The 23833-nt window shown below is 41.3% G+C and overlaps 1 protein-coding gene across 2 annotated transcripts in view; it reads left to right on the plus strand.

The window, feature by feature from the left end:
- lmf1 (lipase maturation factor 1) overlaps window positions 1-23833 on the plus strand; it is a 538909-nt gene that overhangs the window by 214975 nt on the left and 300101 nt on the right. For both annotated transcript variants that reach the window (XM_080206431.1, XM_080206432.1), the window contains exon 4: window positions 23526-23591. In XM_080206431.1, coding sequence (XP_080062557.1) covers window positions 23526-23591 — 66 coding nt within the window. The remainder of the gene's footprint in view (window positions 1-23525; window positions 23592-23833) is intronic.

Below are 23833 nucleotides of genomic sequence, written 5' to 3' on the forward strand. Positions count from 1 at the left end.
CAGTCTGCTAAATATCACAAGTGAATTCAAGTTTCCGTCTCAGCCGAGGCTGTAGAGGAGATATGTTGCAGATCCGCGTTATAGTTGAGATTATGTTTGTCTATTTAACGGTGGGGCTGTGGATTGAAGATGTAGCAAATAAATGATTTTGGTATTGTCACTGAAGTGGATTTCTGTGGAACAGGAGTTCAGTTTCATCACTAATTTCAATCAGGAACTAACAGCAGAATGTAAAAACTTATTGAACATTGATGCAGAGGGAGAGACTCTCACACTTAACATATCGAAGACCCCCTGAATGAATGATAACTGTCCTGCGAGGCCTTAGAATTGCCAAAATAACAAAGACACCATGTGAAGCCTGAAGCATAAGAAATACTCAGTTTTGATCTCTGCTGAGTTCTTGATTAAGACAGTACAATTGTTCTTAGTGCCTGTGGGCTTGGTAGGGGAATCAGCGAAGGCTCTGCTGCTGATGATAGCATCAGACTCAAATGTGCAGTATTCCATGGCAAAGTAGCATGTTGATGATTGTTGTCTAGGTTTGCATAAGAAAAATGGCAGGAGGGTGAAATATTGGAGGGAATTTGCCACCCATGAAAATGTCTTCCAGCTAGACTCTGCGCCTCCAAGAGAGGGGAGTAGAAAGAAAATTTGGAAAATGGTACTCAGATATAAATTGACTCATTATGCTTCAGTCATTAATGGTGAAGCATTGTTTGGATCACTTTTTGATTGCAAGTTACTGCTTGTGCATATATCATGATGTTACTGTGTCGATTTTCTTGAATGTGGTGCAGTTCATCTTGGCTTTTTATCAGGATGGTAAAGTACATTTTCCCTTTTGCTAAGTTTAAAAATTGCAATTGAATCATTTTTTTTGTTGCTTGTAGAAATAATTCTTGAATTTTTACATTGATGCTCATATCAAAAGACCTCCTATAAATCCACGTAGTAAATTACATTTGAAGTGGAGTGGCTGTTGTTGTGCAGGGAAAACACAATCATGCACAGATGTTTCCTAAGTTATGAGTGTTGAAATGCTTACGGTGAAGTGAAAATTAAAAAGGAAACGAATGCCAGCAATCTGCAATTTAAAGAACAACGTTCACATTTGACAAGTGTTGGAAAAGAGTCAATTAACTATTAATGCAGTTCTGGAAGGCACATCATTTTTTTTTCTTGATGTACTCCTGCATTTAATGAAGAAAAATAATAACTCAACCAACATATTTTTCAAACATAAAACATTGATTTTCTCAGCTGTTGGGATTCCCTCCCTAGTAGGCCCCTCGGCGATGATACTGATGGGGAGCATCTTGGAGCAACTTCGTAGGAAAGAACTGTGACTTTGAACAAGGCCTGAGAGCTACTCTGGGGTCCCAGGATCCCTGGATCTGCTCTACATCCTTGGCAGGGGATGCAGAGTACCTCGTGCCAGATGTATGTCTGGAGTTACCACATGGAAGACTCTTCCTGCAGTTCCCACGGACACTGCCTAATTTGGGAAGTAGATTTTCACAGGTATTTGCAACAGTTTATTAGCTTAACAGGAACAAAAATAATGTCAGTAATATAACTTTGCCTGGCCATGAAACACCATTTTGTTTTTATGTGAATTCACAGATGGGTGGCACAGTGGCATAGTGATTAGCACTACTGCCTCACAGCGCCAGGGATCCCTGCTCGATTCCTGGCTTGGGTCACTGTCTGTGTGGAGTTTGCATGTTCTCTCTCTGTCTGCATGGGTTTCCTCTGGGTGCTCCGGCTTCCTCCCACAGTCTGAAAGTTAGGTGCATTGATCCGAACAGGCGCCGAAGTGTGGTGACTACAGGAATTTCACTGTAACTTCATTGCAGTGTTAATGTAAGCCTTACTTGTGACTAATAAATAAATTTTTATTTTAATGTGTATGGGCAGCAGCACTCTGGAAATTGGGACATTGGTCCTCAGGACTGTGTTCGTATTCTGTAACCTCTTCCTGGCCCTAAAGTCCCCAAGAATTCACTCCCTCAATTCTGGCCTCATGTACATCCCTGTTTTCCTTTGTTTGACTACTTGTGATCATGTTTACAGGAGCCTCTGCCCTAATCTCTGGAATTCCGCCTCTAAATTTTGTCACCTCTACCTCTCTTTCCATGTTAAAACCTACTTCTTTTGAAGATGATTTTGCTTGCTTGATCTAATATTTCCTATGTGACTCAGTATCAAATCTTGTCTGGTAGCATTCCCGACAATTGCTTAGCACATTTTATTACAGTAATGGTGCTATCTAGATGCAAGTTGTTGTTGATATAATTTGAGTTGCTAAATGCTTAGTGATAGTGATGCTCCCCATTCCAAAAATATGAGAACACACATATTGTACACAGTATTTCACTGAAACAGATTGGATAACTTGGTTTGTTCAGATTTGATATGCATGAACAGTGCAAAGGCTGAATCCTTCTTGGAAAATACCTAATCATTGTCTTTTCACTTTTGTTACTGGTATGTAACAATATTGTGCATGCCTGGTTTCTGGCAGAGAAAGTTGAGTGTAGGAGAGAGAAAAAGATACATGAAGAAAGAAAACAAAGCTGTGAAAAATTAAGAATCATAATCTTTCCGTAGTTTCATTCCTGCTTTACTTAGATGTATTGTCACTTTGTGTTGAGTACATGATTCCCTGCAAGAGTAGACTGTTAAGATGCACACAGCTCAGAATTGATTTGGAGTTTATACGCAAAACTTGGATTGTAGCCTATGGTCTCCACTGTACATTGCCTCATATCAGCTTTTGAAGTAGATAATAACACTGGGCACTAAATTTTCATTGTGTTTCATGAAACATGGACCAACTTTTTATTTCAACTGAAAGTCAAGAAAGCTGTTTATTGCAAAATTCCCACATTAGACGTTATCAAGAGTGGGATGGATATAAATTTGCCTTACATTTTTTCCCTTTTCTCCTCATTGATTGTTATGAGTGTATGGATTCACAAACGTTGCTGGCTTTCGAATATCAGCCAAAATCATGCTTTTAAAAATGGAATTACCGTAATTACTTAATACCGCAGATGCTGGAAATCTGAAATAAAAACAGAAAATGCTAGGAAACCCAACGGGTCTGGCAGCATCTGTGGAGAGAGAAATTGAGTTAAAGTCTTGAGTGAATAATTGTTGTTTAAAACCACATTTTATTTAATCTTTCATGAGATGTGAGCATTGCAGGCAAGGTCAGCATTCATTACCCACCCCTAAACTTGCTCATGTGAAAGCTTAGAAAATGAGCGTTTGTCGAGCATTCAATCCCAGACTGATTTTATTTGCTCTTAATGACTGCATGTACATGTTTTCTATGAAGGGTTAATGCATAACAATCAGCACTGGGCAACTTGACTAATTAACTTTGTTTTCCCTTCTTTGCGGTTGAGCACAGGGACTATAGTCCTGGAGCTTCCTCTTATTTATTTGTGTACTTAAACCCCAGACCAACCTATGGATTTGTATGGCTCATCGGGCATGGCTGTATGGGGCGGAACATTTGTCCATGAAATTTGTTTCTCTTTGCATTGTGTGGAATTGCCTTGGAACATTTGGAGGGAGCGAGCTATCTTGGATCTGGTGCTATGTAATGAGGCGGGTAGAATTAGGGACCTTGCGGTGAAGGATCCTCTTGGAGAGAGTGATCATTGTATGGTGGAGTTTCTGGTGCAGATGGAGGAGGAGAAAGTGGGTTCCCGGACACGCGTCCTTTGTTTGAATAGAGGGGAGTACGGTAGGATGAGAGAAGAACTGGCGAATGTGGACTGGGGAAGTGCATTGGAGGGAGGGTCTGCTGAGGAGCAGTGGAGGATCTTTAAGGAGATCTTTCTTGGTGCTCAGCAGAAATTTATTCCGATGGTCAAAAAGGACTGTAGGAGGAGAGGTAATAAGCCGTGGATAACGAAGGAGGTGAAGGAAAGTGTTAAATTAAAAGCGGAGGAATTTAGAGTAGCTAAGAGTAGTGGGCGAGAAGAGGATTGGGAGAGGTTTAAATGTCAACAAAGATTGACAAAGAAGTTGATAAAGGAGGGTAGGAGAAACTATGAAGCTGGGCTAGCGCTTAATATAAAAAAGGATAGCAAGAGTTTTTATAAATATGTAAAAAGGAAGAGGCTGGCTAGGGTGAACGTTGGTCCTTTAGAGGATGAGAAAGGGGACCTAGTGGTAGGGGATGGGGGTATGGCTAAGGTATTGAATAATTTTTTTGTTTCTGTCTTCACGGAGGAGGACGTGAATAATTTGCCGGGTGTTAGTGATGGAAAGGTGGTAGGACTGGAGGGTCTTAATGACATTACTGTTACTAGAGAGGCAGTGCTCGACAGACTGGAGGGGCTGATTGTGGACAAGTCCCCAGGACCGGATGGAATGCGTCCGAGGGTTCTGAAAGAAATGGCGGAGTTTATAGTGGATGCATTGGTGGTTATTTTCCAGACATCGCTGGATTCCGGGGAAGTGCCGGAAGATTGGAAAACGGCTAATGTTACGCCGTTGTTTAAGAAGGGTGCCAGGCAAAGGGCAGGGAATTATAGGCTGGTTAGTTTAACGTCTGTGGTAGGTAAAATGTTAGAATCCGTCATTAAGGAGGAAATTGCGAGGCATCTTGAAGGGAATTGCTTGATAGAGCAGACGCAGCACGGTTTCATTAAAGGGAAGTCGTGTCTGACAAATTTACTGGAGTTCTATGAGGATGTGTCTAGGGCGGTCGATAGAGGAGAGCCGGTGGATGTGGTCTTTCTGGATTTTCAGAAGGCGTTTGACAAAGTACCTCATAAGAGGTTATTGCAGAAGGTCAGGGGACTTGGAGTTGGGGGTAGGGTGTTAGCGTGGATAGAGGATTGGTTGTCAAATAGGAGGCAGAGAGTGGGGGTCAACAGGTGCTATTGGATTGGCGGATGGTGACTAGTGGAGTGCCCCAGGGGTCGGTGCTGGGGCCTCAGCTTTTTACCATTTATATAGATGATCTGGAGGAGGGAACCGAGTGTAGGGTGTCGAAATTTGCTGATGACACCAAGATTGATGGAACGGCAAATTGTGCGGAGGGTGTGGAGAGTCTGCAGAAGGATCTAGATAGGCTGGGCGAATGGGCCAGGAAATGGCAAATGGAATTTAATGTTGGCAAGTGTGAGGTGGTCCACTTTGGTAGGAAGAATGGTAGGAAGGATTATTACTTACGTGGCGAAAAACTGCAGCAGGCGACGGTGCAGAGGGACCTCGGGGTCCTTGTGCATGAGTCGCAAAAACCCAGCTTGCAGGTGCAGCAGGTGGTCAGGAAGGTGAATGGGATGCTGGCCTTCATAGCGAAGGGGATTGAATATAAAAGTAGGGAGGTCTTGCTGCAGCTGTATAGGGCATTGGTGAGGCCGCAGCTGGAGTACTGTGTGCAGTTTTGGGCGCCGCACCTGCGCAAAGATATTTTGGCCTTGGAGGGAGTGCAGAGGAGGTTTACTAGGCTGATACCGGAGTTGAGGGAGTTGAGCTATGAGGAGAGGCTGAATAAACTAGGCTTGTACTCGTTGGAGTTTAGAAGAATGAGGGGAGATCTCATTGAGACGTATAAGATGATGAATGGGATGGATAGGATAGAGGTGGAGAGACTCTTCCCGCTCAAAAAAGACAATAGGACTAGGGGGCACAGCCTCAAGATAAAGGGGGGGGGCGTTTTAGAACGGAGTTGAGGAGGAACTTCTTCACTCAAAGGGTGGTGAATCTCTGGAATTCTCTACCCGTTGAAGTGGTGGAGGCTGCCTCCCTAAATATTTTCAAGAAGCGGGTTGATGGGTTTTTGATAAGAGAGGGGATTAAGGGTTATGGGGGAGAGGGCCGGAAAGTGGAACTGAGCCACGACAGATCAGCCATGATCTTATTGAATGGCGGGGCAGGCTCGAAGGGCCAGACGGCCTACTCCTGCTCCTATTTCTTATGTTCTTATGTTCTTATGGAATCTTGATCTGGTGCACTGTAGCTTTCACCGTAAAGCTGTCCAACAAAGTCTGACTTGCAATGCAGAGAACAGGGCTTCCAGTTCAAGTAATAATCTGTATCATTTGTCATTGCTTATTATAACATGTACATTGTGGCTTTCAAAGGAAGTGCTATAGAAAAATGTCCTTTTTGAATAATGCAGAAATTAGACACACGTACTGAAGGGTTAACGGATCTATTTTGTTTTTAACCAGCAATCACCTATAGTAATTGCAAATGTACATTTGGATAAATTTCTGTTTCAAAGCATCCCTGTAACTAGGGCTAGGGGAAATGAGAAATACTGCTAAAATTCCTGTGTTTGCATCTCTTAGTAAAATAATATTCAAATACCAAAATATTGAAATAAGCCGGCAGGGTTGAATACACAACAAAGCATATCTCTATTTATACTAGTTTCTGAGTTGGATCGTTGACTACATTTCAAAAACCATGAACATCAGTTCAACACACCATGCATTTTGAAAATAAGTTTAGCTTCTTTTTCATGAAAATGGAATTACTGTAATTTTAAGGAAACACTTAGAATGTATGTTCTTCAAATTTGAATTGGAATGATGACTTGAAAAATCCTGTTGTTCATAACTTGTTCACCTACGTGCTTATTGCAAATTTCCCACCACATTAAACATTTTGCTGTCTTAAATACTACTGGAAATCGAAATGAGAGTCTCTGCAAGCTTTGTTAGAAGCTCATTTTTCTAAGCTGCAATGTGTATAGGTCCAATCTCCTCAATCTTTCCTGCTAAGACAAACTCTGTCAACCCAGGAGCCAGGTGAGTCAGCTCTCTGAATTACGTTCAGTGCAAACATATGCTTCCTAAAGTAAGGAGATCAGAATTGCAGAAAATACTCTCAATGCTCTGTACAGTTGTAATGGTATTCATTTAGAACTGTACTTCCATCCCCCTTGCAATAAAGGATAATCCATTTGCCTTCCTAATTATTTGCTGTCCCTAAGTACAAAGACACTGAGATCCTTCTTCACTCCACTTTTCTATTCTTCCTGCCAAAGTAGATAACCTCACATTTTCCCACATTATTCTCAATCTTTCTTTTGCTCATTTACTTAACCTATCTGATTTCCTGTTCAGACTGTTTGTGTACCTCCCACAGCTTGCTTTCCTGTCTATTTTTGTATCATTAGTTAATTTGGCTATAATGATGCAATAATATTGCCTCCAGAATTGTATTGTTGGTTTGGTTGAGTGAGTGGAAAAGTGGCGAATGGAATTCAATCCAGAGAAATTTTAAGCAACTCATTTGACGAACGAAAATGAAACTAAAGAATACACAGTAGATGGGAGGATATTGAGAGGGAAGGGGAAGTGAGAGACCTTAGAGTGCTTGTTCACAGGTGGCAGGGCAGGTGCAAAGTGGTAAAGAAAGCATATGGAATCTTTTCCTTTACTGGACAAGGAGCTGAGTTTAAAAAAAAGGGTAAAATGCTGGTTAGGTCACGCCTGGAATTTTGTGTACAGTTCTGGTCATTGCATTACAAGAAGAGCATAATTGCACTGGATGGGTACAGAGGAGATTTATAAGAATCTTGCCAGTGTTTGAAAATTGTAGCTATGAGGAAAAAAGATTGGAGAGCCTAGGGTTGATTTCTTTAGAACAGTAGAGGCTGAGAAGTGACCTCATTGAGGTGTACAAAATTATGAGGAGACTAGATAGGGCAGACAGGAAGAACTTGCTTCCCCAAGCTGAAGAGTCAATTACCAGGGTTTGTAGATTTAAAGTGATTGGACAAGGGAAAACACTTACATCCAAAGAATGCTGGGTGTTAGGAATTTACTACCTGAATAGGTGGTTGAGGCTGAAGCACTCAACTCATTTCAAAGGTACCTGGATCTACACCTGAAGTGTTGTAACCGGCAAGGCGATACTAACTTTTTCTCACATTCTAACTCCTCCCCGTTATTATTTTTAATCATCCTTTGCTGGGTTTGGAAAATATTCCCAATCTTCTTGCCTATAACTAACATTTTCAGCATTTTGTGTCTTTCCTTTCAATTTGACATCATAACTGAATTAGCCACAGATCATGCATCCTTCTCATCTAATTTCTATTGGTTTTATTCTGCTAAAGGCCCTATATGATGATGTCCACTGATGAAAATGTATATTACTTTCCTGTGACCATAAAGGCTGCCAGTTGAAATTATGAAATGTTCAGTGTTGTATAAATTGCTATAACCTCCTTAAAGCTATGAGGTGAGGTTTTAGACGCCATGTCACAGTGCAAAAAAACAGTGATCATTAGCTGAATTCTCCCAAAAAATGATGCTGTGTCATCTCCAGAGGGAAAAGCGGTGAGAATTTTGCTGGGTGGGTCAGTGAGGTACAGATCTCAATTCACCTGCATTTTGTCATGTTTTTGGAGCTTGAGATTAGAAACTGGTGAAGGGATGCGCAGAACCGAAAGACGGTGGCAAGACTGGCTCCTTGGAAATTGGAAAGCACCCTTTTTAAAGATTAAATCAGTGTGGGAGGACAAGGGGTGGGCAGAATCCCAAAACAGGTTCTCAACCAGAACAAATTGCACTTGGCCTCTCTTGTGATATTCTCCAGCCATAACACGATTTGTACATGGGCGTGTGAGGCTGGAGAATCACCCTCAATGTCTTGCCTAACTGCAGAACACTTTACTAGAGTGCTATTGCTGTGCTGCACATGGTGATTTTCTTTTCTTAAATCCAGCGATTTAAAATTCTTGTATGTACATGGTTATGTAAACATTTCAGAGCGGGTGCAAACTTTTTGGAGGAAGCAGAATGGTCCCCCCCACCTCAAAAGTACTCTAATGCATCTCATTACTTAACTAATGCCGTAATGTAATGATGAATTTACCTATGAAGGACAGAGCCCTGTAATCAATCACTGTGGTAAAATACACATTCATCTTGCAGCACAACATATAATACTTGAATCTAAAAGAAGAGTTTTTTTTGCATTTCAAATCCTGTCAATGGAAGAACCCAGGGAGCAGGTGACTGTTCTTTGATTTCCCACTTGGGACTGGGGTCCGCTGTAGTTCATGGCTCCTCTGTGGGGCCAGGATACAGATTTTCTTATGAAAGGAGTCTGACACCCAAACATTTCAGGAATGGTTTATATAATAAACTTCAGACGCCCCACGGGGGAGTCGGCGAGGGTGGGAATGCTATGTGCAGGCAGGCTGCCCACATCCTTAATGTGGAGATGCCGATGTTGGACTGGGGTGGACAAGCTGACAGATCACATGACACCAGTCCAACAGGTTTATTTGAAATCATAAATTTCAGAGTGCCACACCTTCATCAGGTGAAGTGAAGCGAGGCGTGTAGGTACAGCATACCATAAGCACACAAACCACAAACTGCTGGCTCAAAGTGGAGAGATCTCCAAGAAGATTGTGCCTATCTACACAGACATCAAGTCTATTTTGTGCCTGCGCAGATCATTCGTGGTGTGGCTTTTTTTAAAGGAAATTAATACTTGTGGTAAGGAAAAGCTGAGTACCAACTTTCTCTGAAACTGCCGCAGGACACAAAAAAATTTTTGCATAGCCGTTTGGAAAATGTGTGCAAGCAGTCAGCAGCTTCCCAGAAAAAAAAAACACACTGGCATCCCCATTCCTGTTTGTGGCAATTTTTGCTGGTGTCATAAAGGGTGGACAAGATGAGAGGTCACAGAGCACCAGGTTATAGTCCATCAGGTTTATTTGAAATCATAAGCTTTGAATGATGGCACCGTATGATCTCTCATCTTGTCCACATCCTTAATGGCACCAGCAAAAAAACTGCCAGAAACACGAATGGGGATGCCAGTGTGTTTTTCTCTCTGGGAAGCTGCCGCGCTGTGCACAATTTCCAAACGGCTATGTAAAAATTGTTTTGTGCCCTGCAGCAGTTTCAGAGAAAGTTGGTACTCAGCTTTGCCTTGCTACAAGTATCCATTTCTTTAAAAAGAGACACACCACGAATGATCAATAAATTACATGACAAACAATATACCGTGCCTTTGGCAAGTATTTATTTTGGACTGTAGAATCAGATTAACTACACCTGACAACTAGCACTTACTTCAGCTTTGACTAAGGGAAGGGAATTCTTCTGTAAAATGCTTCTGCCAGAGTTGCCCCAACTACACTGGCAACACAGTGATAATGTAAGACTATTCTCTTGTGCTATAACTCTGGGTAGACACCATGATGTAATCATTCCGGGTTCAAATGGGCGAACACATCACTCCAAGTGTCCCCAAGTGTTATTTTTGCATCACTAGCCAAACCTCTCATTGGCTTGAGGGAAGGGATGGCCTGATTGATCCACTTAGGGCAATTAAAGGATTTAATATTTTCTAAAGGAACTGGAATACAAAAGGGTAAAGTTATGTCACAGTTGCATAAAGTTTTGGTTAGTCTTCATTTCAAATAATACATGCGTTTATATAGCACCTTTCCCAGCCTAGGGAAGTTCAAAGCATTTTATTCAATGAAGTACTTTTAAGGTGTAGTCACTGTTGTAATATAGGAAATACGGCACCTAATCTGCACACAGCAACCTTTCACAAGCAGCAGTATGATGATCTGTTTAGTGATGTTGATTGAAGGATTAATATTGGCCGGGAGTAATTCACCTGCTACTGTTCAAAATACTGGTATGATTCCATCTGGGAAAGCAGACAGAGTCTTGACTTAATATTTTGTCTGAAAGACAGCACCTCTGACTGCACAGCATTCCCTCAGTACTGCACCGGCGTGTTAACTTGGAATTTTCTAATCAGGTCTCTGGAGAGCACTCAAACCCACAATATCCTAACTCAGGGATAATCAGAGTGTTATACTAACTGAACCATAGGTGATATTTAGAGTATTGTGTTCAGTTCCCGAAAGAGGAAAACCTGCGAGTGGTTATAGCTGATGCAGCAGAATGATACAGCGCTAAATTAAGAGGTCAGGTTGTATCAACTATGCTTGTATTTAATCAAGTATAGAATTGTGATCTAATTGAGGTGTTTAAGATGATCAGAGGAATTGATAGTTCTTCTCTTATCACAGAGAAGTATGCATTTATGCATTTTCTGAGGAACACAAGAAATAATAGTGTAAACCAAATGGGCAGATGCTGGAAGGGTATGGAGCTGCAGAGGTCAAGGTGTGCAGGTGACTATAACAAATGAGGAAAATATTGAATCCTATTTTGTCTTGTTCTCGTTGGAAGATACATTTCACGCGCTCATATCCCGCACTCCAAAAGTAAGATATGTCCATCCCTGTATTGACTAAAGTGTTTTTACAAGTGTCTGTACCTAAACTGGCTTCACTATTGCTATACTTGTAAATGAAGGGCCCAAAGTCAGTATTGATCCGAGGATACTTCTTATGTTGTTAGTCTATTTCATGTAGCTGTGAATCACTTGCCTCAGACAGAAAGTTGTGGGTTCAGAGCCACTCCAGCGAAATCCAGGCTGTCTCTGCAGTACAGTACTGAGGGAGTGTTGCACTATCGGAGACGCTGTCTTCATAGAATCATAGAACACTGCAGTGCAGAAGGGGGCCGTTCGGCCCATCAATTCTGCACCGACCACAATGCCACCCAGACCCTATCCCCAGAACCCCATGCATTTACCCTAACTAGTCCCCCTGACACCAAGGGATAATTTAGCATGGCCAATCCACCTAATCCGCACATCTTTGAATTGTGGGAGGAAAGCGGAGCACCCGAAGGAAGCCCATGCAGACACGGGGAGAATGTGCAAACTCCACACAAACAGTGACTCAACTGGGAATCGAACCTGGGTCCCTGGCACTGTGAGGCAGCAGTGCTAACACTGTGCCACCGTGCCGTCCGACTTGTTGGAGTGCTGTCTTTTGAATGCTCCATCTGCAGTTTTAGCTGGACATAAAAAGCTCCACAGCATTATTTCGAAGAAGCGCACAGAAGTTTTCCCTTGTGTTCTAGTCAATCTTTAGCTCTTAATCAATAAAAAAAAAGATGATCACATAGATGTCTTTGGGAGTTTGCTGTGCACAAACGCTGCTGCAGCCTTTCTGATTTTATAGCAGCAAATGGATATACTTCAGATGTACTTAATTGGCTCTAAAGTGCTTTGGGAGACCCTGAAGTTGTGACAGGCACTTCAAATATGCATTAATTGGTGGCATTTGGGACATTGCAATCGTGTGTATTTTCCAATAAAAATCAACAGGGTGCCTGATGAAGCGTCTCCCTCTTAACCTTATTCCTCTCTGATGTTAACCAACTTGCTATGACTTTCTAGCACTATCTGTTTTATTTGGATGCTTTGCCGACTATACATTTTCAGCTGTGCATATTAATTTTACTTGCATCTGCAGTTTTTACAATCCAGGATCCCAGCACTTTCAACTTATTTTACCAGTAACACACAGAAAATGAAAAATTAGTCAGGGTTGTTTTGAGATGTGTATGTTTAATGAGAATTGCCCACATTGAGAATTCCACTTTTAGCAGAATTATTGACAAGTCAAGGGCATGTAATGAGACTGAAATATTGCCAATTTTTATTGCCTGCCAAATAAGTACTAACATGATGTTTTATGTTTGCACAAATGGCAAAATTGGCAATTAGCATAACTTGCACTGACACCTGCTGCTATTTCATTTTGATGGGAGATGGAAGTGTCCTAATTTGCACATTGCCTCTATAAGCCCTGTTATTTGAATTGAAAGGCATTATTTTTTGCTATCCTAGTGAAAGGTGCCTTTGTTCAAATCTGGTTGCATTTGTCAGCTTTGCATATGAATATGGGAAAAGTTGCTGCAGTACGAAAATGAACAGTTATTCTGAAACCATACAGTATCTATTACAGTAAGCTTGGCTTTGATAAAGTAAAAAGGGTGCCTTGTTAACTGCAGGATGCTTCTGGAAGAGCTGTTATATTAATTAGTGCTCAACATTCCATTTTGCATGCGTTGGAAGGGAAGAATTTTTTAAAAACCCTTTTCTTTGCTTTTTAAACTGTATTTATAGTTTTGAAATTCAATATGACACAAAATAAAATGAAATTACTGGCAGCTGTTGGCAATTTCTAATAACGCTATCCTTCCCACTGAAATGAATAGGCAGCAGTTGCTGTGAGAGCGAGGACACTGGATTGCCATACAAACGTCCTCAACTTGAAATGGTGCCAAATATTTGCTGTAGAATTTCCTCCAGAGAGATTGCAAAACTACTGTTGTGACTCATACATGCCCCTGTAATTTGGCTCCCAACTGTTGCACGCTTTGGTAAATGGCAGCTTACCAAAGTAGCAAAACTACTGTTGTGACTCATACATGCCCCTGTAATTTGGCTCCCAACTGTTGCACGCTTTGGTAAGTGGCAGTAGCTTAACTTGCCTTACATATTTCTACCTCTTCTTCCTCACCTTCCCTCCCCTTCTATTCTCTAGAAGGTGACCTAGGCCCACAGATCTTTAGGAAAAGTCAAATAAGAACGATCCCTGAAATGGTTGCGTATGACTCTTTGGTTGATCCTCATATACAGCCCACTTCGATTGCCAATGGACTCTGTGCACTACTACGTTGGTCAAAATTCAGGTTGGGGTCCTGATTGCACCCTGTGAGATAACCCTATGTTACTTCACTAACTCTTCTATGGAAAGCCTTACTGGAAGACCTGGTTCATTTTTAAAAGCAATAATCTAGTCTTCTGCCTGGGCAGTTACTTTTAGAACTTCTTTTGGAAATTTATTTCTTATTGTGCCTATTCTCAACAACAATTTTGGCCAAGATGGCAGATTTCCAAAATCATCGCGTTTTAAGTATCTGGACGTGGCAGCCCAGGCCTGCAGGATGATAATGTCTCTTGTGTTCAGATTTATAATACAGCCTTTGATTTTGCGCCCGTCTCTATTTTCTGGTTCCTCGGCATTTTTGTATGCATTAAGTTATATGCAAAGCAAGACAACTAAAAAAAATAAGAAACAGGGGTTCTATGTGGAAGTGCGCTGATGAAGGTTGACATTTTTTTCGGAATTATTTCAGACATGAGGATACGCTTTCCGTGTTGCTCGATGTACAGAAAATCTGTTTGTCGTAGTTGTAGTGATAGCTGTTGTTAAGTCGCAAAATGTTCTAGTTGCTAGGCAACATTTCTTTGCAGGTATGTGTCAGTCAATGTCTCCTTGCACACACATAGGTTTTTAACTCTTATCTTGGATTCCTTTGAATGATTTTTATTGGGTATTTGCCTCTGAAACAATGCGAGTCTCCTGTCCCACAGGAGCTGTTACTTAAATCTTTTGCAGAATTTGAACTGCCTCTGTCCTACTAACAGATAACATTGTAAATAGTAACAAGTGATAACAAATCTACCTAGTGCAGGGACATCCCTATTATTTAGAAATTGACTGAATTATTTGGAAAACATCGGCAAACAAATCAGCAAAAATTCCATGTAATTTTAAAAAGTGCTCAGCTCCATAATGGAACCGGCAGGCAGCTATAAAGTAAGGAGTTTCTGCGTGAATGGTTTAAAACATTTTTCTAAAAAATTATACTTTATAATCAACTTGTCTCATGTTGTATTTTCAGCTTTTGTTGCACAGTACTAAATCTCACCAGTTCAAAATTTTTGAGGATTAAAGGGGCAAGGCAGAGGAACACCAGAATAGGGCATTCGGCACCTCAGATTGTTTCCATTTTTCCTTGTTTGTAAATAGATTTCGAAAGGGCAAGGGGCCAGGAACTAGCTAAATTGCCCTTGTGAAGAGCCTGAATCAGCTGGAAAGGCCTCCTATTAGTGCTGTGTTCTGTATTTCTGAGAATTAGAATTAAGAAGGTTGCAGAGACTTCAATATTTCTTTAACACACAGCAGATCTTTCTTTTCGTCTCTTGTGTTGATACTGACATTTAAGATTTTTAAAAATCAATTGAGGTTCAAAGTGCATTGAAAACCAGATTGTTCTGGCGGAGCAGGTGTCCCCATTGCAAGCTAAACTTGTGTGGCAGCCAATTTGGCAGTTGACTATCAGGAAATTAGTGTGCCTGAAAATTCCGTATCTGAGTCAATCTCTCTCCTCCAAGCAACATGGGAATTGACCAAACTTTCAAGTCACATCACTGCACACAGTTTATGTACACTTACATTACAATGCCTCTGTATCCGCTAGACTCGGCAGTTCGCTGAGGTGTCCTCACTCGCCTTGTTCATGCATCAACCCTTTACTCTTGAACCTACATTGGCCCACGATCTGGCAACGATTCAACTTATTTTCAGATTTCTCTATCAGCTTGACCCGCTTGATCCCTGTAACCTCCTCAAGCCCAGCAGCTCTCAGGGATTTCAGTGCTCCCTTAGATCTGACCCCTTGTGTACTCCCAATTTTATTTGCTCCAACAATGGTGGCCAAGCCTTCATCAACCTCAGCCCAAAGGTCTGGAATCTCCCCCAGGAACTTGGCGCCTCTGTACCTCTTTGCCTCCTCTCCTATAAGACTCTTCTTAAAGCATACCTCTTTGAGCAGATATTTAATCACCTGTACTAGTTCATCTGAATGTGGCTTGGTGCCAGATTTTGATTGCTAATGCTCCTGTTTTCAATGTTACTGCAGAATTGTTACGGCACAGAAGGAGGCCATTTGAACCTGCCTCCACATGCTCGCAGGCAGAACGTCCAGACTTGAACCACTTGCTGTGTGAAAACATTTTTCTTGCATAATATTTGCTTCTTTTGCAAATCACTTTAAAGCCATGCCCCCTCATTCTTGATCTTTTTAAGAGCAGAAACAGTTTCACCCTATCTGTACAGCCTTGTCATGATTTTGCCAATAGAGAAATCTCCCCTTAGTTTTCTCTCCAGTGAGAAAAGTTCAAGCCTCTTCAATTTATCCTCATAAATGAAGTTTCTCATCCAAGGAACAATTCTTGGAAACCTCTTTTGCACTCTCTCCAATGTGTTTACACCCTTACTATAGTGTGATATCCAGTACTGTACACAGTATTCCATCTGAGGCCTAGCTAGTGTTTTGTACAAGTTCAGCGTAACTTTCTTGCTCTTGTGCTTTATTAACTGCTCTCTCCACTGCTTTCAATGATTTATGCACATCTACCCAGATCCCTTTGCTCCTGCACCCCCTTAAGAATTTTGCCTTTTATTTTATATTGCCCCTTCAATTTCTTCCTACCAAAATGCATCACTTCACACTGCTCTGCTTAGAACTTTACCTGTCACTTGTCTAAGTCCTTTTGAAGTTCTCTACTGTTCTCTTCACAATTTACAATACTTTAAAGTTTTGTATCTTCAGTAGACTTTGAAATTGTCCCCTGCACACCAAGATCTAGATTATTGCTATATATCAGGAAAAGTAAGAGTTCGAATACTGATTCCTTGAGAACATCACTGCAAGCCTTTCTCCAGCCCAAAAAAAATCTATTGACTGTTATCGTCTGTTTCCTAGTTTTAAACCAATTTTGTTTCCACTTTGCAACTGTCCCTTTCATTCCATGAACTATAGCTTTTCTCACAAGTTTGTTGTGTGGTACCGTATTGAATGCCTTTTGAAAGTCTATATACACCATCGACAACATTACCCTCATCAACCCTTTCTGTTACCTCCTCAAAAATGATTTCCTCTTTAAAAACCTATGCTGGCTCTTCCTAATCAGCCCACATTTTCCATGTGATTACTAATTCTATCACAAATAGCTGTTTCTAGAAGCTTGCCCACCACTGATATTAAACTGACCAATGAATAATTGCTGAGGCTATCCTTACAACTTTTTTTTGAACAAGGGGATAACATTTACAATTCCCAAGTTCTCTGGCCTGCAGAAGACTGGAAGATTGTTATGGCCAGTACGCCTGCAATTTTCATTCTCATTTCCTTCAACATCCTTGGATGCATCTCATCTAGTCCCGGTGCCTTGTCAACTTTAATTACCTTTTGTCTATTCAACATTTCCTCTCCATCAATTTTGAACCATACAAGGGATAGAGTTTCTTCTTCTGTTGCTGTGACCTGAGTAGCATCTACTTCGTGGTAAAGATGGATGCAAAATATTCTTTCAATACCTCAGCCATGCCCCAGCTTCCATATATAAAATCCCCTTTAGGTTCCTATTCCTATTTACCACCCTTTTGCTGTTCGTATGTTTGTGGAAAATTTTGGGATTCCCTTTTTTTGGCTATCAGTCTTTAATGATCTCTCTTCACTTCTCTGAAGTGCCTTTTCACATCCCCTTTGAACCTTGTGTATTCCTGTGGGTATCATATAAATGCAGGCTGTTGTTGTTGTTGCTGCTGTGCACATTCTGTTTATGAAATTGATTAGTTGTGAGCATATAAGTACCAGGTCGATGTGTGGTTTATCAGCCTATGGGTGTTGATTCACCCTGCGATATTGGTCCCTGGCACCCGTTCAATACATTAGCCAGGCAACCATCCATTCTTGAAGTGTGAATCTAATTAGTAAATGGCGTCAAACCTTGCTTATGGCATCATAGCTGGGCCTAATTCAACTTTGTCTCAGCATCTGCATAGCTATGTGCTCTATTGGTCACTGGAAAATGGTCAGTAGTGAGAACCATCTTTCAAAGTTCATTGCTACTGAGACCAAATGTAATAGCTGTTTTGGTGTCTGTGTAGATGTGAATCACATACATGTTCCAGCTCTACATCCATTGCAAGAATTACCTTTCCACAACACTTAGCTTCCTGTACAACCCACTCAGTTTGCCTCACCATTAGTAATTGTACCTTGGTTTGGAATTCTCTTCATAAACCTCAGCTTTTCATTGCACCCCACAATTACAATGCTCCTTAAACCTTAACTCTTCTGACAGCTTCCTGCAGTGCCTTTCTTGACATTCTCCAAATGGCCCATTGAGCACTGAGTGCTACTTCATTAAGAGTGGTGGTTAGCGCTGCTGCCTCATAGTGCCACAGGCTTTGGTACAATTCCCATTTCAGGTCACTGTCTGTGTGGAGTTTGCACATTCTCCTGTGTCTGCGTGGGTTTCCACTGGGTACTCCGGTTTCCTCCCACAGTCCAAAGATATGCAGATTAGGTTGATTGGCCATGCTAAATTACCCCCTTCAGTGTCCCAAAATGTGTGGGTTAGGGGGACCCACAGGGTGGATATGTGGTGTTATGGGCTGGATGGGATTGTTGTTGACATGGCCTCGACGGGCTGAGTAAACACTGTGTCAATCTTCACATGGATGTTGATGACACCTAACATCACATCTCCACCAATTCCACTCCACTATTGCCAAAATTATCAGACTGTGTATCCAACATCCAGAATTGAAAGAGCAAAAATTTCCTCCAGTTAAATATTGAGAAGACTGAGTCTACTGTCTTTAAGCTCCATGACCAATTTCATTCCCTGTCCCTTTTCCTGGCAACTGCCTGAGGCTGACCCAGACTGTTCACAGATCTGGTGATGTATTTGATTGAGATGAACTTCTGACCATATATCTATGCAATCGTTAAGATCGCCTATGTTGTGATGGCTATGGAGGATCGTCAGTAGATATCATCGTGGACCTCATGGAATATGAGCTCCCCTATTAGGCAAGTGGAGGCTCGTCCACTGGGGAAGGAGTGGAAGGGTTGGGGGGGGGAGGGGTGGCAGGGGGAGGCTTAAAACTAGCTGGCTCCACTCACGCTGGCAGTCATAATACCTGGGGCTGACTTGCATTCTGTCGTCATTGAATGGCATTTGCACAAATAAAGGGTGATTGGTGATGGAAGACTAGCCTTGGTAAGATTATTACAGCCTACATCATTTCATCTCTGTATCAACTCATCCGCTACTGAAATCTTCTTCCATGTCATTGTTATCTTTGGACCTGATTGTTCCAATGCACTTCTGGCCCACCCTCCCACTTTCTTCCATCTGTCAATCAGAGGTCATAGAAAACTCTGTTACCACGTCTTTTCCAGTGCTGGGTGCTGTTCACCCGACTTCTGAGCTTACTCACTGACATTGGCTCCTGGTTAAGCATCACCTTGAATTTAAAATTCTCAACTTTGTTTTTAAATTCCTCCGTGGCATCACTAATTGCTACATGTTTAAAAAGGGTTGTGCGGTTGCTTTAAGAGCTGATCACATGATTTGCTGGTTATGTCATTAGGGTGTGTTGTTAGGCTGCCGTTTTATTTTCAGTTTTGTATTGGATGCAGTGTAAAGAACAGTTCTTCAATAAAACCTGTTGGGTAGGATTTTCCAGCTGTGCTTGCCTAAAACTGGAAAATCTTGCTTGAGGTCAGTGGACCTTTGCATGGTCGGCCCTGCCCGCTACGAATCCTGTGGGAGGCAGGACGGGAAAGTTCCCCCCATTATGTGTTAGTTAAATCTACATTTGCAAACCTAGTCTTTTCTTTCTGTTAAAGCCCATTCCTGTAACATAGGACATTACACCACATATCCATAATCTCCTCCAGCTTCATGATCCTTAGTTGAGGAGAATCTTTTTCTGTCACAGGATTAAGAGTCATTGGAACTCTTTTTCTCAAAAGGCAGTGGAAGCTGAGTCTTTGAATATTTTTAAGGCTGAGCTCGATAGATTCTTGATTAACAAGAAGGTGAAAGGTTATCAGCTGGTAGGCAGGAATGTGGGATTGAAATTACATTTTGAAAAGCAGAGCAGGCTTGAAGGGCTGAGTAGCCTATTCCTCCCTCTAATTCATATATAAGCTAGTCTAATTCTGGCCTCTTTAGCATTCCCTGTTTCAATTGCCCCATTGTTGCTGGCTGAACTTTCAGTTCGTGGGGCCCTAAGCTCAGAAATGCATTCCCTACATCTTTGTCTCTCTATCTTGGTCTCCCCCTTTAGCTTGCTCCTTAAAACCTACCTCTTTATCCAAGCTTTTGGTTATTTGTCTAAATATCTCATGTGGCTCAGTGTCACACTCAGCTTTATAATGCTGCTGTGAAGCACCTGGGGATGTTTTGCTATGTTAAAGGTGCTATATGAATGCAAGTTGTCGCTGAATAATATGGGATAGAGAAACAATGGAACTGGAAGGAGAGTGAGTGTTTAATTGCCAGGAATATCCTCCAAGCTTGATTTGGACTGGATTCCAAACTCTGGTTGCTGTGGTGCTTATTTACTAGGTTAAAAGAGTTATTGATCTGCCCTTGTGTTGTGCAGATAGAATGAAGGAATGTGGTGCTCTTAACAAAAATTTGCAATGAGGACCTATTTTGAAACTTCATTTGAAATATTACAGCCTGATAACAGAAAGAGCTGGAGGATGGCAGAAGGTCATCAAGATAATCTTGCGTTCATATCGATCGTCATCATGTTGCATTCTTCTGCGTGCTTTTCTATAATGTGCCGTCTTCCTTCTTGGTGACAGCTTTGGCAGTGTGTATCCTGAATTCCTCTGAGATCACCTCGAGAGATATCCCTGTAACCCTAGAAGGAAAAGGCTGAGATTGGATCAGGTTTTTTTCTCTGACTACTGATGCCTTCTTTAGTCTGTTGCATTGTAATTCTAATCAGAATCTGCCTGCACTTCAAAGGCCCATGACAGGCTGCATAGCTCCAGGCCCAGGCGATCTGATTGTGTATCTTCCTGTCAGTAGTATTGCCATGATCCAGGTGTCTTTGTTGTTGTGGGCCACTGGCTCCTTTTTATTATTTGTGGTGATGAAGAAATTTAATCCATTTTTTTATGAACCCTGGCACAGCTCAGTGGGTTGGAAATGTTATCCTGCACTTGTTTTGAAATTCAAATGCAGGAAAGGTAAGAACAGTGCCTTCTTTTTCATTACACGCTTCCTTATAATATATCCCAGCATCCGATCAGTTACAGGCGCGTACAGAGACTTGTTAGCTTCACATCGGATGATCCTTGAACTCAAAATATAGAATTATCAGGAAAAACTGAAGAGGCTAGAGCTCTCTTTTGAAAAAGGAAGACTTAAGTTGAGACCCACTCAAAATATTTAAAGTTATGAAGAAGATGCTTCCACTTGTCGGGAATCCAGAATGAAGGGTTAATAAATATTAATTCTCCAATAGATAGAGAAAGCTAAATAAATACATGTGGGAGAAAAGAACAGAAGGTTATCCCAATGGGATTAGATGGAGCCGAACAGGTGGAGGTTTGGCCTAAATCGCCAGTTTCTGTACAGTAAATTCTATCTGATGTCATTTAACTTGGCAGCACTGTTGTATGTTGCATATTCAGTAGATCTCACAAAGAGGTTCTGAATGTAGTTGAATATTAACAGGCTATAAGTAACGTATGTATATATAGAGTATAGCCTGAGCTATGAGCTAACTCTATGCTTGGTTCTACACAGGTCTCTGTCCAGCCCAAAACTGTCTCTAGTCTTGGGTCATGTGCCTCTTTACATCACAATGTGGGTGGTACTGTTTTCCAGTCGCACTTTAACCTTTGCTCTGTCCGATACCCTTGTACCACACCCCAAAATCTTTACTAAACTTATTTACATTACAGCCGCCCTTCTCCCCCGCCGCCCTTCTCCCCCGCCTCTCCAGACTAACTGGCAGCTTGACAACTTTTTCGGGTCTTGTTCTGGCCCTGTTTGGTGGAGTGGTAGGGTTTTGCTGATATGGACAATCTTTGTTGATTCAAAGCTTTAGTTGCATTCTGGTTCTGGCACTCAATTGTCTTCTAGTTCAATCAAATGTAGTTGGAGGTTTGCCTCAAACAATGTGGACGAGGCTTTTCCTATTCCTTCTGATCACATCTTCTGGTATATGGATGAGGGATGATCTTGGCAAATCATTGTTTTTTCAGACAATGATGCCCTCTCTTTCAAGTTCCCTGATGCACACCTTGTCCCCTTTGTGTAACTGTGACAGGTCTCTAATGTGGTACCTTCTATTGGAGGCAAAGGTCTGCCACTGCCTGTAAGACAGTTCTTAGTCCTAAATGCTTTGGTAGCCCATAATTGCCAAACCTGGCATTAGTTTATTTGGCAGCATTGAGTTGGATGCAGAATTTTCTGCCAGCAAGACTGATTAGGCTAATACACATTGCAAATAGATGAAGCACTATAGGATTGATGTTATTCTTTCTCATTAGAGCTTTAATAGTGTAGATGCCCTTTTCAGCCTCACCATTTGATTGGCAGTTGGGGAGCTAGCGCTGTGCCCTAACTGATGGCAAATTGGGTAAAGTATTCATTTATGAATTGTGGGTCATATTGGACACTACCTGGTCTGCAATTTCACGCCTTGCAAACGTTCTCTTCGTGGACGGAACAACCACCTCTCTGGTTGTTGAGTAGAACTGCTTCACCTTGCTCCATCGGGAATAATAGCCAACAATAGTGAAGAAGGACTTACCATGAAAGATAAGTACATTGATTCCCAACTGTTCCTATGGCCTGGTCACGAAATGGGAATGAGGATCTCTTTCTCATTCAGCTTGTGCAACACACACTCTTGGTAGTTTGCAATCAGTTCTTCAATAGCCTTTGTTATGTCTGCCCACCATAGTGCAGATTGGGTTAATTATATAATTCGTCCCCACAGAACCCCTCTCCTCATTGAAGATGCTCCTTAAAACCTATCTCTTCGACCAAGCCTCGTCTATAACATCCCTTATGTGACTTAGTGCCAAGATTTGTTTCAAGTCACTCCTCTGATGTACCTTTAGCAATGTTAAAAATGCTACATACATGCCAGTTGTTGTTGTAGCACACTTTTAGTTGTGCTGTTACTCTAAACGTGTAATGTACTGCTACTGTAGTCATATTTACAAAATTTTTGTGAAGAAATAATGGAAGATATGAGTTCCAAATTTCAATGCAATTCTGCAATCTGCTGCCTAAGGATACTTTCTAGGTCATTTATTGTTAGATGTTTTCAAAACAGTGACTAGTTATGGAAGCAATCATTATTTGTGTCATACAGATCAATGATATCAATAAAGGAGAATATTGCACCAAAAATGAAATCCAGACTCCTGTAAATAAACTCCAATACACTGGATGTAAAGTTTCCTAAAGGTCAATGGTAATATCATCTTAATGTTACACAAAACATATTATATTTTGGAAGACATTCCAAGAACAATAAAGAATGGAATTTATAAACTTAATGTTCAAAAAGTACAAACAACATCTCCTGTGACGGGGATAAGATGAAGTGTGTAGTCTGAATTAACTACCCTGGCAAGTGTTTGAAACCTCTGCTGTGTCTTTTGCTGTCATCAGGACTCTTTAATTGAGCTACAGTCCTGCTCACGGATATGCACTCTTCAACAACAAACAAAAACAGAAAAACGCTGGATAAACTCAGCCACTCTGACAACATCTGTGGGCAGAGAGGTTAGAGTTAATATTTTGAGTCCGTATAACTCCCCTTCGAGTTCTTTCAGATTCCAGCATCTGCAGTATTTTGCTTTTATTATACTCTTCAAGATCTGCACCGATGTTTATTGCTATAGTTTTACTTTTGAAAGCGTTGAAATTCTATGCCACAGACTCAATGTTTTAATTTATTTCCTGACTCAGTGTTTAATTGTAAACAGAATTCTTGTTTTTTTTATTGACAGGGGCTGATTAAAATTCGTGGAGATCGCTGTTGGAAAGACCTGACCTGTATGAATTATCATTATGAGGTATGTGCATTGCAGCAGTGTTGCATAAGGTGTATCTGGCCTGTTTAGGATATCAGTTCAGAATAACTTTGATTAATCAGTGTTGATCATTCATACATTTTTTGTACGGTGTGTGTGTTACTCTCAAACAAGCTAAAAGTAGTTTGTTCAAACCAAAATGTCAATGTGTGTGCTCACATTGTCAGTTGAAAAGAAATCAGAATTCAAAAGCAGAAAGTGTTGAAAATACACAGCGAGCCAGC

This window comes from Carcharhinus amblyrhynchos, chromosome 18 (assembly GCF_965287045.1).
Source record: "Carcharhinus amblyrhynchos chromosome 18, sCarAmb.v2.hapA, whole genome shotgun sequence".
Taxonomy (NCBI): Eukaryota; Metazoa; Chordata; class Chondrichthyes; order Carcharhiniformes; family Carcharhinidae; genus Carcharhinus; species Carcharhinus amblyrhynchos.